Source organism: Linepithema humile, chromosome 6 (assembly GCF_040581485.1).
Source record: "Linepithema humile isolate Giens D197 chromosome 6, Lhum_UNIL_v1.0, whole genome shotgun sequence".
Taxonomy (NCBI): Eukaryota; Metazoa; Arthropoda; class Insecta; order Hymenoptera; family Formicidae; genus Linepithema; species Linepithema humile.
The window spans coordinates 27,230,070-27,246,978 of record NC_090133.1 but is presented as its reverse complement, the minus strand read 5'-3'; the positions used below and the strand labels follow the sequence as shown (position 1 = coordinate 27,246,978).

General features: G+C 35.5%; 1 protein-coding gene across 20 annotated transcripts in view; it reads right to left on the bottom strand.

Annotated features, from left to right (window-relative positions):
- The window catches only part of Liprin-alpha (PTPRF interacting protein alpha), a 37,708-nt gene that overhangs the window by 11,253 nt on the left and 9,546 nt on the right, over positions 1 to 16,909 (bottom strand). For 19 of the 20 annotated variants that reach the window (XM_012365383.2, XM_012365384.2, XM_012365382.2 and 16 more), the window contains 6 exons: positions 4,427 to 4,528; positions 3,914 to 4,078; positions 3,093 to 3,167; positions 2,806 to 2,901; positions 1,738 to 1,968; positions 99 to 386 (listed from right to left, as the gene is read on the bottom strand). In XM_012365383.2, the coding sequence (XP_012220806.1) occupies positions 99 to 386; positions 1,738 to 1,968; positions 2,806 to 2,901; positions 3,093 to 3,167; positions 3,914 to 4,078; positions 4,427 to 4,528 (957 nt within the window). The remainder of the gene's footprint in view (positions 1 to 98; positions 387 to 1,737; positions 1,969 to 2,805; positions 2,902 to 3,092; positions 3,168 to 3,913; positions 4,079 to 4,426; positions 4,529 to 16,909) is intronic. The other variant, XM_067357441.1, reaches the window with a different exon arrangement.

The window sequence follows — 16,909 nt, the reverse complement described above, 5'->3', positions numbered from 1 at the left end:
GGAATTTTTTGAACACTCCTTACAACAGAATTATTCGATAAGCGACGAATGCTACAACTGTAATAAAGGAATCGCGGGTGAAAATCAAAACCAATTACCTTCAGTTGAGCTTTCTTATGCTGCAACTCTTGCTCCAGCTTCTCATTGAGGTCGTGAAGACTAGTGGACTCTCGTTGAGCATTGAGGTATCGTTTCTCTAAAGTCGCTATTCGCTCCTCTTGGTCCTCTTTTTGCGCCGCGTTCTCCCGCAGATCTCTCTGCAGTTTCAGTCCCGCCTCTTGCGCTTTCAAAAGGTCCTTCTGCGTTTTCGACAGCGTTTCCTCCAACTCGGCGACGCGACCGCTCATTTCCGCCACTCTTCGCTGCCACGTGCTTAATTCCGAGCTCTAAAATAACATTCGCAACATTTTATATCGATTATACCGATCGCGATAGAGAAGCGTTTGTCGAGCTACTTGTGTAAAAAATCGTTTATCGAAAAGTGTTTACGTAATTTCAAGTAATGCAAAATTCTTCGCCATAATCAAATTTCACGACGATTATTCTATATGACGCTAAGACTAATTGAGGGAAGTCGTCATACGCTATTATCATATTCGCATGTGCGCGTGTGTGTGTGTCTGTGTTTTCATTGTTATAAAGTTTGTTCTTTGTAACATTAAGAAAACGGCGAAGCTATTTCAAGGAGAGAGATATACTTGGGTAAAATCCATTCCTAGTGACTAATCATGCGAGCACAAAACGTTTAACATGAAGGTTTATCGTTCATTCCACAACATGCCGTAGGCACTACCGAGAATATTAGATCGACAAAAGGGTAGTTTATATTAAATATGCTATAATATCAACGATTAGTTCAGCATTAAATTAACTTATACATTTAATATGTATATCTATTTTTACGTGTGTATGTATGTAACTTATATACATATTAGGTGTCTTTTTGCACAGATTCTTGAATACATTGCGAAAGAACACTATCGAAACGTCGAAGTTACATAATAGTTTTTAAATAGCAACCGATTAAGATCGATCGATCGAATCATTAAAATTTCTTTAGTGAATTTTTCAGATTATTAATAGATATTAAAAAAGTTGTAACAACCATTTTCACCAGTTTTGTCGAGAAAAGTGATTTAAGAATCTGTCGTTAAAAAGTTATTCGGATTTTTTTAAATACTCTTTGTGTAAAAAGTTGTGTATATAATCATGTGTTTCAAATGCAAGATAATTACATTTCCGCCACAATGTTAGTTCTTACGACAGAATCTATATATTGCATCTCTTATTTGCTATAAGTATTTGCTAAGACTCTGTCATGCAGTCTACAACGACATAAGTATATAATAATGTGCGTATAAACTTGTCTTCTCAATAAGACACCAGATTTCTCTATTGAAATAATAGAAGTATACGCTCGTTATACGCTTATTATCGAGATAATACATATCTTTTATTTAGCTCACACGTTATGCTCGATGTTGTGCTTAAAGTGAGTAATTCATGCAAAATTGAAAATAATGTCGCCGTTTTGCAGATATATATATATATATGTATATATTTAAAAATTAGAGGTGTGTGTTGCGGGGAACAAGATCATGAGGACTAGTCGTAATCTTCACATATGTTTGCATAGAGAGAGAGATAAGAAAGGTCTGAAGGTTAAAATTCACTACCTGAAGTTAACTGTCGAATCTTTTCTAGCCATTTTTTCGTCGCGTAGATACTGATTCATACCTGCTTGTCGAGAGTGGCTTGCAAGTCTATTACTCGTACTGCGGTGTCCTGCTCGATCGGATCGAGACTGCCATTGCTCAGCCTACTGCCGACCTCAGTGGACTTCTCTGTACCTGGGTTTTGTACTGGTTGCTGCTGCTGCTGCTGGTGCTGCTGGTACTGTTGCTGCTGCAGTTGTTGCTGCTGGTGCTGCTGCTGCTGTTGCTGGCTTTCTGCCTGCTCAGTCTCATTCTGCCCGATCACAACACTACATTCAGAATGCCTCGCTCGCATTGCCTGTCCTGCATCGCCGCGCAACTCCCAAAAAATCTACATGTATACACAACTACGCGACGCCGTACGACTACCGCATGCATGAACTACGATTGATACATTCTTATGGGATATGCAGCGAGTCGATAAGTGAAAAGTCGAAAGGCTTCGCCACATTGTCGTTTATCATTTTCCTTCGAGAGATACGTAAATAAATAATAAACACTTCGGCGGGATCTTTGAAACGTATTTACATGATGAATGATTATTTTATGCAAAATTTATGCAACTCTCAACGCTCTCTATGATATGAAACATGAGAAATGTTTCAATGAGATGAGACAAGATGATATAATTCTAAGCTCCATGATAAAATGACACGATGAGGAAATGTAATACATCGGTTATTTTTTTTTTTTTTTTTATTACGGGAGAAATATAAATGTACTATCGATAATAACTTGATCACTGAAACTTACGTCTGTCGCTCATACTAGAAATTTGTCGTACAGACTCCGATATAATACAAAGAAAATAAAGTGAAACGTTAAACGTCAGGTGGAGAAAGGGGGGAGGCCTGAAGGGAGGGGGGAGAGGAGGACATATGCTAAACATGAGCATGCAAAGTGAGAAAAGTTTCCACAGATGCATCTCACGACTTTCAGACAAAATTTGAAACACTTCCACTTATCCCATGATCGGTGCAAGGTATGAGAAGCGATAATATGTGTGTATGTGAATATCTGTGATCGCTTGTGCACGCATGTCCGGATGCGGTTGAGAGATAGATCGCATTGACAAATCCGTTGTCGATACCTTATTCTGTTGCTGACCTTCGTCCGCCTGTCCGTTTTCCTTCGGTCTATCCTCCATGACTTTCGACGGATGCCCGCTCACTTTATACTGCTGGAGCTGCAAGTGCGCTTATGTTAGACGACGATAAGAGATACTCTTTATGGCGTTCAGCCTTAACGTTCCGCAGTTTGTTTCCGAAGAACAGAATATTTTTATGGCGCGGTAGACGCGTCGAAATCTCAATCGGATGTTCGCCGAGGAGATACCTTGAACCTTTGACAATATTTTAATTTGTAAAGGAAACTCACTTCGTCTTTGGTATGGGCTAGCTCTTCCTCGAGACTCGTATTTCTTTCGAGAGCCACACGCAGACGCTCACGTACCTGAAAAAAATTCGTCAGCGATATTAATCGTACGAGAAAGATAAGTGAAATGAAAAAAAATAATTTGCAATGCATAATTCATCCTTGCGGTAAGGCGATTAACTTTTGCTTTGCAACAACGCCGTTTTGTCGACTAAATAGCGGAAGAAAACGTGGATATCACGTTAATTTGATACATGCTTAAGCAGAACGATAATCCGATGCAGCATCATCGTGCCGCACGTGTACATCGTTTTATTATCATCTGCTTAAACGCGCGGCAAATTGATGCGAGCGTGCACGCAAGCTCTTTTTGCCGCTCGCGTGAGCATAAAAGGGAAATTAATAAGTCAGATGATACATTAGACTCCATTAATACTTTACACTTCCGGTTTGAGATGTGTGTTATTTAGATTTCTATTTTTATTTAGCTGCGGAATTTTTGATCAAACACCAAGATATCTGGATGGCTCTGAAGTTTTCAATTAACAATTATGATGCAAATATTCAGACATTATGATATTTAATCCGGAAATATTTAATTCAAAATGTAAAGCATTAATATTAATTGTAATGTGTTTCTATTTTGCTCACCGCATAATTTCAAAAAAACCTCCTTTACTTGCCATAAATAAAAAAATTAATTAATAGTTAAGTTTTTCTCTTCATAATGCATACTTTTTCTTATAAAAGAGACTTTCGTAAACCAGTTGCTTTGTAAAAATTTGACATTGCAGCGACAATAATATATAAAATGGCATGCATACCTTCTCGTCCAAAGCCTTGTGATGCTCGAAGAGACTTTTCAAAGCTTTGAGTACCTCCACCTCGGACGACACGCCGGATTGCGCAGCGGCTTGGCGCTTCACGACCGTCATCCTGAGCGAGCGTTCGTGCCGTGACACCAAACACTCCAGGTGCTCTAGTAGGAGCTGGGAAAAATAATTACACATTAATTGTAAAACCGCGATAATTAAATTGTAATTCAAATTTAGATTATTATTAAATTAATCAAAAAGTTCCTTTGACTTTTGCCTTTCATTTTTATCGATAAGTCCAAAGAAATTTTCTGATCAATCCAATACTTTTGCTTATTATTTCAAATTTAAAATAGACATTTATTTGAAGAGAATTTTAAAACTGAATAATTAAAGGGCTTAAGACTCTCATTAAATCATAAAGATTGTAGAAAATTCCAAGTCAAAAAAGTTGAAAGACGTGAAAAAAAATCCATTCGTTCTCTAAAAGCTAAAATGTTGGGGAAAAAATCGTCTACTCACACGTGTGTTATTTCGTTCTGCTTTTAACTCTGAGATCTCCTCTTCCCTTTCCAAGATGCTCTCCCGCGCCGCCGCTAATTCTTTTGTCAGCTGCGAAAATTCCTGCACAGAAATAAAACGGAGTACGTTAATATCACAATGTACAGAATATAACAGCAGAACATTTTGTGGCTGCGTGAAAATATTTACGCAATTTACATATAATTTTCCAAGTTTCAGATCAATTTCTGAGCACATTAACATTATTTACGTATCGTTAATCGTAATTTGGCTCTTATATTTGCAATTATTTTATCGTATTGATAAAATCTTAATTAGCCACAAAGACATGAATCAACAAATTGGGAGATTACGATAAATCGATAATCTTTCTCCACATTTTACGGAAAAAATCGATTTCAGAAATCAAAGCATCCGTTGTCAAAAAACGTTGTACGTATATTTTGTAAAAAAAATATCCTATATAAAAAAAAATAGAACGTTTCGAAAAATCACCTGCAACAGTACGCGATGAATCGTGCACGTGCATTCCTGCGAATCGCCGGACAATACTAATCGACAAGCGGAGTTCGCGTCGCTCCACGCGATATTACGAAGCTGTACCTCGAAGGAATCCTGACTGATACTCTTAAGCAATGGCGACAGGGTGATAGGGCGAATGTATTCGCTTAACCTAAGGCTCGGCGCTTCGTCGCGACGCGCCTCGCTCTCGTCCGGCATTAGCATGACTTCAATGATACGTGACGATCGATTAACTTTATTGTCGCGTCGCGCGCTCAAATATTTGGCATTTTTATTCGCTCGGAGACGTTAAATATTGACTCTCCCAATTCCAATTGAGCGCGATACTTAAACACCTTAATTTTCTGTGCTCTCTGTTTACATATTTCTTTTTCTCTCACACAGCCATTGATTTATTATTCGATGATATCAGTTCAGCGCAAACCTGCGCGAATCTGTACGTGCTACGAGTTTCTTCAAACATTCTTATCTGTCAACGGTTAAAAAATGTTATCGTAGATATATGTACGTTCCAAGAGTTACTTTGATGAAAAATTCTGTTATCAACTTGGAGTCGATTTTTTCGTAATAAAAGTCTTATAAAAAATTTATAATTATTTATCTGCGTGTATATTGATAATGCTGAGGCGCCACAATTAATAATAATAATATTAAAAGAGATGCGGAAATCATAGAAACGAGAAGAAAGCGATATTACGAAATCTTTTCTTTTAATGCCACTCAAGAAACAATAGTAGTTTAAAACGTTTCTCCATTTTCTTAAATAAAAATATTAAATTAATTATATCTTTATTTAATATCATTAAATGTCTTGACACATGGATGCGATATATTAACTATATAACATAATTCAAATAAATATATATAAATAATTAAAAAATGAGCAATTAATTTTCTTATATAAAATCTTCTCGACAATTCCTTTAAAAAAAATTATGCAATAAAGATATAATTAAAAATATTATTAATAAAATTGCTTTTGAAGCATAAACAAAAGCGAATCCTCTAACTAAATACATATATATATGAAATAAGTAAATGCATGCAGACATTTTAATACAGTCTGCCCTGAAAATTATGCGGTATGTTATGATATTATAATATCCGGAAAAGTTGTGTTTCTTGTGTTAAAATTAAAACCGCAAACTGCTCTTTCATAGTTTGTCGCAAAGTGCATTTCCGCAAATGCAAATTTAAATGCCATTGTGTATGCGCATCACACAACTCAGGAAGGATTGTGATCGATATTGCGTGAAAATTATCGCCGGTGCGACTGTGTTTAGGCGACGCATCGGTGACTGCACCCCGACGGATCGATATCGGCCGCGGGTGAACTCGATTTTTTTATCGCAATTTTAATAAACCCTAATAAATTTTATCCTTGCAACTTTATGAGGTCGCTATCACGTTTTATTTTTTACACAGTGACGCGCTTCGAATAACTAATCAGATTGCGGAGGTCGCACAAATGAGGCTGCAATATGTCGAATGTCAGGGATACGAAATGATAAATATTTCATTCGCGCTTTGTCCGAGGACAAAAATGATATATTTGGTGTCCGTTCCTAAGGTATCCTTCAGAGAATAAACCATTTACCAACTGAAATGTAAAATCAGATTTAAAATATTAGAAAAAACATATTGTCAGATTCTTTTTGCGATATATTATCATTAAAATCATTTCCTAAATAATAAAAGACATGTAAAAATTTAGATTGCTTTGTTGTGTAATTTTATGACTTATTAATTTTTTTTCTTCCAAAAAATATAAATAAATTTAGATATTTTAAACAAATAAGAATCCCACTAATTGTTTTCACAAAGGAAAAAAATCACGTATAATTTTAGATTTTTCCTGTAATTATAAATTTCCTTATTTATTTTTAATATAATTATTGTTTGTTATTAAATACTTTACTATTTTGTTATCTTGTAACAGAAAGAAAGATGCTTAAAGATCGAATTGTGCTTTGCCACATAATTGTTTCAATATGAGAGAAAACATGATAAACAAAATTTTCCACAAAATTATTAATTGCTCTCTAACAAAAAAGAAAAACAGAACGCGAGATATTTCCAATTACTAATTTCTCTATCAAAGGAAGATCACGCATAGATTCAGACTTGTCTTACAATTGCAAAACGCACTAAATTTTTCTCAATTTAAAGAGAGATTTAGATATAAATTTTCCCTGAATGCCGCACAAACACGTGGTACAATAAAGTCTGCAGTGCTGAACTCGCGACGTATGAAATCGTACTAGCTGCGGAGACGACCTGCGCTACTGACGATACGTTAAACAAGAAATGTGGGTTAAAGGGGCGAGAAGGGGTTGCCCCAGGGGGTTCGTGCGCGCGACGATCTTAATTGTCGTCGCTGATAATGTTTCACTGATCTCACTGCATGATTTTCCCTTTTACAATATGCGTATGATGTCACACGCGTGTCGTAAATGTTATACAATACTCGTCCAGTATGCAGAAATTAGTGGCAGTCCGATTTAACCTGATACGCAAATAGACAATCATCGCAATCTAATTCTTTCACACGGAAAAATAAAAACTAAATAAAATTCACAATTGCCAAACTTCGACTTTCTACATTAAGATATACAATGATATAGAAAATATATCAGATTAATTCAATACTTTCTGTTGACTGTAAATTCTTCAATTATTTTTAAGTTTATTTTAACAAAAATATTGATATTGATTGAATAATACTTTTAAGTTAAACGTGACCAAAAATAAAAATTCTTTCATGAATTACATTTTCTGTTAATATACAAAAAGCTTTGCTTTCAAATAATTTCCAGCAAATGTCACTCCAATTTAAATCTTAATTTAAAACTAAATTAGTAAGAAACTAATATTACAAATTAAAACCTTATTAAAAAAAGATCACTATTTTAAATAAAAAAAATTGATTTATTACAAAATTTGTAATAGTAGTAAAAGAAGTAATCAGTCTCGGATCGTCTTTATCGTAAGTACATCATTAAAAACTTGTATATAATAATAATTTTATGTAAGTTGATATTATTTTAATGATATTAGTTTAATGAAGAAAATCATTAACATTCAATTATTTTTCAACAAAAAAATTAATAAAACTAGACAACAAAATAGCATAATGCAATACTAAAATAGTTCTTATTGTCAATTTATTGAATTTTCAATAAAATTCAATAAATATCACATTTTATAAAAAAAAAATAATTGTAATTGCAAGTTCTGTTGGTTAGTTAAAATGTTATAAGTTCTCAGTACAAAATCGATAATTTATTCGATTGTCAGTTTATTAACAAAGATAAACCAGACAAAGTAAAAGCTCGCTGTCGCATCCCGCATCCACAAAAGTTCTCTCGGGATTCTCCTCAAAGATCCCGAAACCAATCGACGAGAAACAAGAACAAACAAACACAATGCGCACGAGAGCGCGCGAAAGCCGAACTCAATTATTGCGGACTAATGGCGCGCTATAAATAAACGCATCAGATACGCGACAGCTCTGCGAGTACACTGTCGATTCGTGAGAAGGTTTAGCAGAGGGCTGAGGAGAGAAGGGTGGCTAAGTTCGCGATAAAATAGCAGCCGCGACCTCAGAACGACCCGGACGAACTTTCGGCATGGCGCGGTAAAAATATGTCGCGAACGCGCAATCTGACCTCATTTTTTTTCTCTTGTACCGGAAAAAAAGAGCGCAAAAATTCATGCTGCCTTGTAGAAAAATCATAAATCATTTTCTCACAAATAAAAAAGAAGTACAGATTCTTCGATTAACTATTAATGATTATTAATCGTTGATATTCGTTCAACGGAAAGACCAGTGTATGTTAAAAATATAAAGAACGCTGGCTCCCAAAATTTCGTTTCCTCCCGATATCAAAATTTCTATAAGAAATTATCGCTTATGCACTGTCCTTATGTACGAGAAGTTTCGCAATGCGCAATAGCTGCGTAATAATGAGGTGACGTTTTATTGTGATTTAACAATAAAATCTCGTGCCTGAAGATAACGAAGTCACGTTTTGCAGCTTCTAACGCTTCCAACGTTTCCTCTTAGCATTTCAAGCGTTGTCTTTTCATCGCGAGAAATGATATAATTGATATTCAAAATTGCGCACCGCGAGAAATATCTCAAGTGCCACGTCAATAATTCTGCTTAAGGAAAAAAGCAAGAATCAATCTGAATATGTTCACATAAGGCTGCAACTATGTCTGCGTTAATAAGCAAATTATCAGTATCTTGTATATTAAAAGGCGAATATTACTAAACAACGTTCTTAATCACAATAAATATTTTCAACAAAAAAGTAAAAATATTTTTGTTAAAAATATCTTATCTAAAGTTTACAAAATATACACAACTTTTATTACTTTTTAAAAGAAGCATTGAGAGTTTAAGATATTATTAATTGTACAATTTAAAAACCAAGAATTCTACATGAAAATATAAATTGGCGATGTATAATAAATATTTTTATACATAAAAAACAGTACTTTTTATATAATAAAAAATAATTGCAACTGCCGAATGTTATTTGCATCATAAATATTATCTGTTATTTGTAAAATAACTTTCAATATTTTCAAATATAATTCTCAGAAAAACAAAGTGCACTTCTAGATTTTGAAGTGGAGAATGTAAGAATGTGGTGATATCGTAAGAATGTAAGAAAGGAAGAATTTGACTAAGGAATTGTAACGAGCGATTTTTTACGGCACTGCGTCGTATGATATGCCAAGTATTGGATTAGAATGACAGAATGCAGATGATTGCGTTTCATAATGTCAAACCGATAGCGTTCTATTTCGGTGTTAATCGTGTGCCAACACATGTCTACCATAATTGGCAAACCTAACCATAGGAATTATAGTTGGACATCGGACGCACGTTTCCCGCACAACCACATGCGTGTATTGCGGGCAGAAACTATGCAGCGATCGTTACACGTATCTAGCGCCTCCGTTATATCGGAATACGGAGGACATATCCGTATTCGTTGTGATAAGATTATACACGCGATGCGATATAGATATGAGAAGCGACAACATCGGACGATTCGATATACGTAAGAAATCATCGTAATAGCCAAAAATCTGTTATTCAAAGATAAATTAAGTGGTTGCCAAATTATGAAAGATTTAAGGAAGTCGAAAATGAGAAATTATCCAATTTCTTCTTGCATCATACGTCAAAGCAAATTTGTCATGGCGTTTGATAAGTATATATCGGTGAAATTACAGTGAAGACTTCCTTTTCGATTCTAAGCAGCTGTATAATAATACTCATAAAACTCATTTTTGTTGCAAATGTAAGATATATGAAAATCAATTTACATTTATTGTGCAAATGTACATTTATTAATGCAAAATATTGAAACAAATTATTAGCATATTTCATTAATCTATATTATTAAAGACAAATAGTGCAAAAAGATTGATTTATCGTAATATTTATGGCAAGAAAAAATTTATTAATTACACAAAAAACTTCAACATATACTGCAAACACAGAATTTATAATACACATTTAATACGGCTGTAATAAGGAAACAAGAATCCGTGAAGAGTAGATAAAAGATTGCGTGTATGAATTGAATCGCGTAAATTTCTGCAAGATATGGCGAAGTTATCGGCGATAAATAGCATATCACGGCGACAGATAAGGCGAGTAACGACGCTAGTTGTTCGAGGTACGACGTGGAGGCAGATAGCAAAGAAAAAGGAAGGGACAACAAGGGTGAAACGTTCATTTACCGACTGAATCGTCGTTGCACGCGAGCTTCATTCATACATGGATTTAAGTTTTACTCACACCGAAACACTGTGGAGTCAAAATCAAATAACAGGAGCAACGATCATTTCTCTCAGCAGAATAATAATATAAAGAGAGATAAAGTCTCATCATATTTAAATTTATTTTATAAAAAGATAGCAAATTTTTTTAAAATTCTTTACTAAATCTACCTTCAGTAGATTTATGAAGAATAGTACTTCACGTTTAAAAATACAACTAAAATGCATACGTTGCCTTAAAAATATAAAACTAAAAATTGTGCAAAGTAAATTTCCGCGATATTGGTGCAATATCTACAAAAATATCGTCGAGAAACATTTTAGGAAAAAATGTGAACGCTATAGTCGAAATGCTCGGGTGCTGAACATACTGTATTGAAAATACAACGAAAATGCGAACATTGTTTCGAAACTTTTAACTGTAACGAAAACTCGTTCTCCACATGTTTACTAAACTCTAATAAATAATTCAAAGCTTCTTTCTTTTTCTTTAAATCTCTCTGTATGATATCATTTTATTTCGCTTTTTTTGCAAAGAAATCATTGACTGCACTGTTTGACTTTGACTTGTAATAAGAAAAAAAAAAAAAGAATCGCCCTAGGCTCTTATCTTCTTATTATACTAATAAATGCACGCGCAATCTTCTGATCTGTTTTTTTTTTTACAATCAAAGTAAATCGTATGTCACCACTCACATTCGATAGTATAAGTTGGAATATCAAACATTCCTTTTATCATGCAACATTAGTAAATGCAATTTACATGTTCTATTTCGCCAGCAAAAATGGGTCTTGAGATGCATTGCTCAAGATTTACGGTTATCTATCTCAAAATAAATTTATTAACCAAATTATAAAATAAATTCGTGCAAATAAAGAGAGTCTTCGATGTATCCACTTTGAAACGTAAGTGGCGATATATGGAAAAGCTAATTCAGCGCAGAGAAAATTCGACATAATTCGACAGCGCAAGAGGAAATTTGATATAACTTCTCGCTTCTAGCACCGTACGCAGAGGTGCTTTAAAGTTATCTTTAAAGCATAATTATAATATCAAATTGCATTATCCGATCACAAGAGCGTGATACATCGCTGCACTTCTGTTGAACGGTGATTTAAGTCTCGGTGGGTTGAATGCGGCGTGGGGCATTCGCGTAATTCAATTCCTCGATAAAACTCAAGACGCAGGTGTATTAAATTCAATGATCCCGGGCGCGCACACACGCGCGTGCGATATCCAGGATATCTCGTGTTTCCCTCTCGGTAGGTGTATCTAGTTACTTTATTAGTTAGGTATGCGCGCGAGGTGTGGCGACCGGCAAAAGAACGCACGTATATAAATGCATTTTTGCACATGTGCGCGCGCTTACGTCACTACCGCTTCGGCAACATCATTGCCGCTGCTGCGTCGACGACGGCAGGCAGAGGCAGGCAGGTTGTTTAAATAGCATCCAGCCGAGAGAAAGTGTCTGCCCACGCGTCTCCTCGTCCAACGGCCATTTCGATGACAGGCCACCACGTTTCGTGTCGCGCTTAAACGCGTAATGAGACGTGCAGCCGCGCGCAATTAACCCTCAGACGCGTGACGCGATAATGACGGTTCGCAAACTCTCAAATTAGAGAAAGATGTTTTCGATAAATTTAGATTGAGTATTGCAGAAGATCTTTACAATTTTATGAAAAATTATCAAGAAAAAAAAAAATAAAAAAATTACACGAAAGACGTCAAGAAAATTAGAAAAAAGTAAATGTATTAAGTAAATCTCAGAGATTTTTGTTATGCATTCAAAGATTAAAGATCATCGAATGATCGGAATTAAATAACTCGCGGGAGAAATCTTGTTTGTACCAAGAACAACAGAATGTTGATGTTTTAAATTTCGCACCAGCTGTTTTCAATATAAAATCAATTATCAGAATAGACGAATATTTTTCTAATAAAATTTTTCGATAAATCTTTTTTGGAAGCGAAAATATTAAATTCTTTATTTTTTTAATTTTACAGTGCCTCGCATTTTTGTGACTAACTCTCAAATTCAAATTCTATTTCAGTAACTGAAAGAAGTCTATTTCTATTCTAGCAATTGAAAAAGATAATTTTATTATACTCCATGAAGTTTATTTGCACGAAAAACTTATAAATGACTGATATTTTCGCAAAGTTTCGACCAAATAATCTATCGTTAAAAACATTCTATTTATTTACGCGTTTCAAGTATTTCGATATTCTAATAGTATTATAAGTTATAATTATTTTTTAAATGTTATTTTAGACTGCAACTTTTCAAAAAGAAAACCGATAACACGAAATTGGAGTTGAAAATTAAACTCTCTGTGTACTTTCCTACCCTCAATTAGTAGCAATCGAGAGTAAGCAGTGAAACATCGATCCGCAAATAAGTCTCAAGAATGACGAAAAACGCTCGCGTAATTTCCCACAAAATAGCTCCATACACGAATAACACATATAAGTACACGCGCACACCATTCGCGCAAGATTACGAATGATCGCATCGCGATAATTAAATTCTTTGCATTCCCCCAGCAAGTGGTTTCGCCATAGCTTCCAACGCGATTCGTCGCGCTGCAGCAGCCGAAGCGAAGATCTATTGACTCGCGCCAACTCACGCGAGATGCAAAGCAGCTTCTGAGGCTCGTAATATGCACCAGATGCAGGCCCAACAAAACTTCGCATTGTGGCCGGGCTCGCAAACACGCACTCGGAGATATCTTGCCCTCGCCAAAAGCGATTCGACTCAGGATTAGCCGTGTGGACGTGTTTGTTGAAACGCTTTTCTACACGAATTGTACAGCCGATTTTACCGACGTCGATTGTCGCAATTAACTGCATTGTTATCTATTTATCGCAGCCAGTACGAAAAACATGAAATATTTATTTAATACTAGCAAAAAATGATTAGTTAATTTGTAGAAATTAATATTTGATGCGTTCCGATTAATCGCCAAGTATTTGTAAGAAATAAAACAGAAACTAAAAACAGATCGAACACAGGATGACATTTTTCCCATTAATCTTCAATTGCGCGAAGAAATTTAAAGCCATATCTTGTATTATAAAGATTAAACAATTATAAATAATTAATAATGATAAATGATTGACGATTAATCTTTAAAGTTGCAGCAAAGAGTTTGTTTTCTATTTTTTTTATGTCACAGTTTATACGTATATTTTTGTGAAATAATATGTGTGTGTGTGTGTGTGTGTGTGTGTGAAACATTATTCCGATGGTTAAATATAACAAACTGTTTTAATTAACGGTTCTCAGAGTTACAATTAATTAACAGCAATAAAAGATCCATTAAGAGCTTTTTATTGTCGTTAATCGAATGCTGCAATTTGAAATTGCAATAAAATGCGGCGCGTATTTCCCTGTTTCGGCTGTTACTTTTTGTTTTTTGTTCCAATAAAACTGACTTCTTTTCATGAATCTGTATACAAGAACGTATAGTAAAATCGTCATACAAGTCGATTGTGCAGCAGCTTGCCGGCGCAGCGAGCGATGCTCGGTCCGTTGTCGTTTACGCCGGCGCTGGGCCGTGGTACGAGTAAGTGGCGAACTACTACTATTCTTGGTCCCTCCCTCCCTCTTCCCGCCCCCGCCCGCCGCGAGTAGTGTGTAAAAGGCGAGGTTCATTCATGCGCCGGCGAGCGAATAGGTGGGGTGGGTATTGATCGGCCGTGTGCGCGTACGCCGCCGGTGCAATGCACTCGCTGCTCGCTCACGCTCGCTCACGCTCGCTTATGAGCGTCCACCCACGAATTTTTATCCCACTAGCGAAGACAGAATACCGAAATAATTTTGCAAGCGATTCGTGCTTGCGTGTGTTTTTGATTTTGTAAAAAAAAAATACTTTTTTATTTGCGCGTTAAATATACGTAATTTATCGCTTTATCGCATTATCGCATGTATAGTATAATATCGATGTATTATCATGATGTCATATCACATCACAGTATTTATCTAGAGATTCGTGATTTTAATTTTGATAGTTTTCACATTTTCTCACTAATTTATAATCGATTTTTCTTAGCAAAAGATAGATCGTGAGAAGTCATTATTTTTCAATGTTCTATCTTCAAGCTTGTGGAATTAAAATTCTATTAATTTTAATTTAAAGTTTAATGACAAAAATATATTAATAATAAAGTCAAATTTTTCACAAATAGTAATAAAGTCCATTAAATATTAATTGAAGAATATATGTTTATTGCCTTAAAGCTTAGTTTATGAATAGACCTTTTTCAATAACTCACAATTTGGAAGCTAAAAGTACCTTTGTATCTTTATTGAGAATAAACGATTCCAAATTCATCAAAGAATTTGTCATTGAAATTATGAGACATATTCTAATCAAGATCTACACGTTGGTAAATATATGTTTATTATATGTATTGCACAAAACTAGAACTGCATGTAAACAGTTTTTTATATCGCTTTTAAACGCTTTTAATATTCTATCTCAAGTCATGACTTAGCATAAATTCTTATCATGGCGTAATAATTCTTCCGCTATTTTCTCTGTATATCCACAATACTAATTAAAATTTTACTCAATGTGTTAATAATCATTTGCTCGAGATCCTTTTATATTATCCTATTCTTATAAAGCAATAACCGTTAAGCTTGATATAAATTAGAATCAAGAAGAAAAGTTCCATGCTCTCGTCGATGAGAACCTTTCCTACTCTTGATCACGCACAGGAGGGTCTCGTGACACCTCCAACAATATTGCGAAGTTCGTTCATCCTTCATACTTCACGCACAACAGGGTGATATCACGTGATAAGTGTCGGCTATCGGTTGTTGTTATTAGTGTAATACAGCAGCAAGGGCTTACGCTGACTGAAAATACACGTTTCACCGACATTTTTGTACAACTAGAAAAAAATTACCTTTCACTCCTTTCTCTAACAAATTCAAATCAGCATTTTAAGGAGGAAAATGGAACCTTTTGCGCCAACTAAACGCAACCGTTAATTGAACCGTCAAGTAGCATAAAAATAAAACTTCGAAATGTATCAGCGCACAATAATTTCGACGTGAAAGACACGAAGTTTTAGAGCTTCCTTTTATTAAAAGAGAGGTACGTTTAAAAGGTACGATAATAAGCTGAATTTCACATGAAGTACCTACAGCCGCTCATTCTTCAAAGAGATGAAAATCTGGCTTATACGCTGAACGGCTCAATTATGCCCTTTTTCCTCGAGAATCGCTATTCTCCGTTGGAAATTTCAATTATCTCGTCGCGCGTTCCCCGAATTTCACTCGTTTCTTTACCGTAAAAGCGCCACGCGCAATCGGTCGGTTCCTTCAAAAAGTCCGAAATCCATCGGAACGTTTCGGTCAACGACCTCCGTTCTGCGAGCGGAAGCGTTCCGAATAGCCGAGATTCATGGCGGAAACACGGTCGAAGTCATGATTCGCGAAAAAGTCGGGCGTTACTCGCAATTCGAGCGAGGCAACACACTCCGTGCGTCTTTCTCGTCGCGTCGCCCTCGCATCGCCCTCGACTTTACGTGCCTCACGTGCTTTAACACCAGACTTTTTTGCGACCTCCACCTGCCCCAAGAACGGCATTAGGCTACCCCCTTCTCCTCCAACTTCGAGAGGGTCAGTTTTACGACGTTCCCGAGCGTTGACCGGGGAAAGAGTTAAAAAGTTCCCGGCCGTTCATTCTCGCGGGAGGAAAACTCGTCCGCTCGATACGATTTTTGTCGTCAATGCGGAATCCCGCCGAATTATCAAAATTATTAAGTCTAATTAATTCTCAATGTAAATAAAATAATAATATTCTTAAATTGAATTCTACTAACTTAACTCTTCACCCGCTTTATTACGCTATATTAATCGGCATAAACTAATAATATCATTGTAAGAGAGCTGAATCGATTAGTTATTTGAAATCTCGCTTCCTTTTATTGTTACAAGAGAAACAATTCTATGGCAATTTTTAGAAATCTCTGACAACTCTAGTATTCTTGTTAAGGAAGATTAAATTCGACCGAAAGAAACTGAAACTTTTCGTAAAATATGTAACTTGAAGAACGTGTAAAAATATTCAAGAAGATCGCTCGCTCCTTAATGCGTCGAACATCACTTCGCAGCTATTCGAAACAATCCGATACAATCGAAAAAA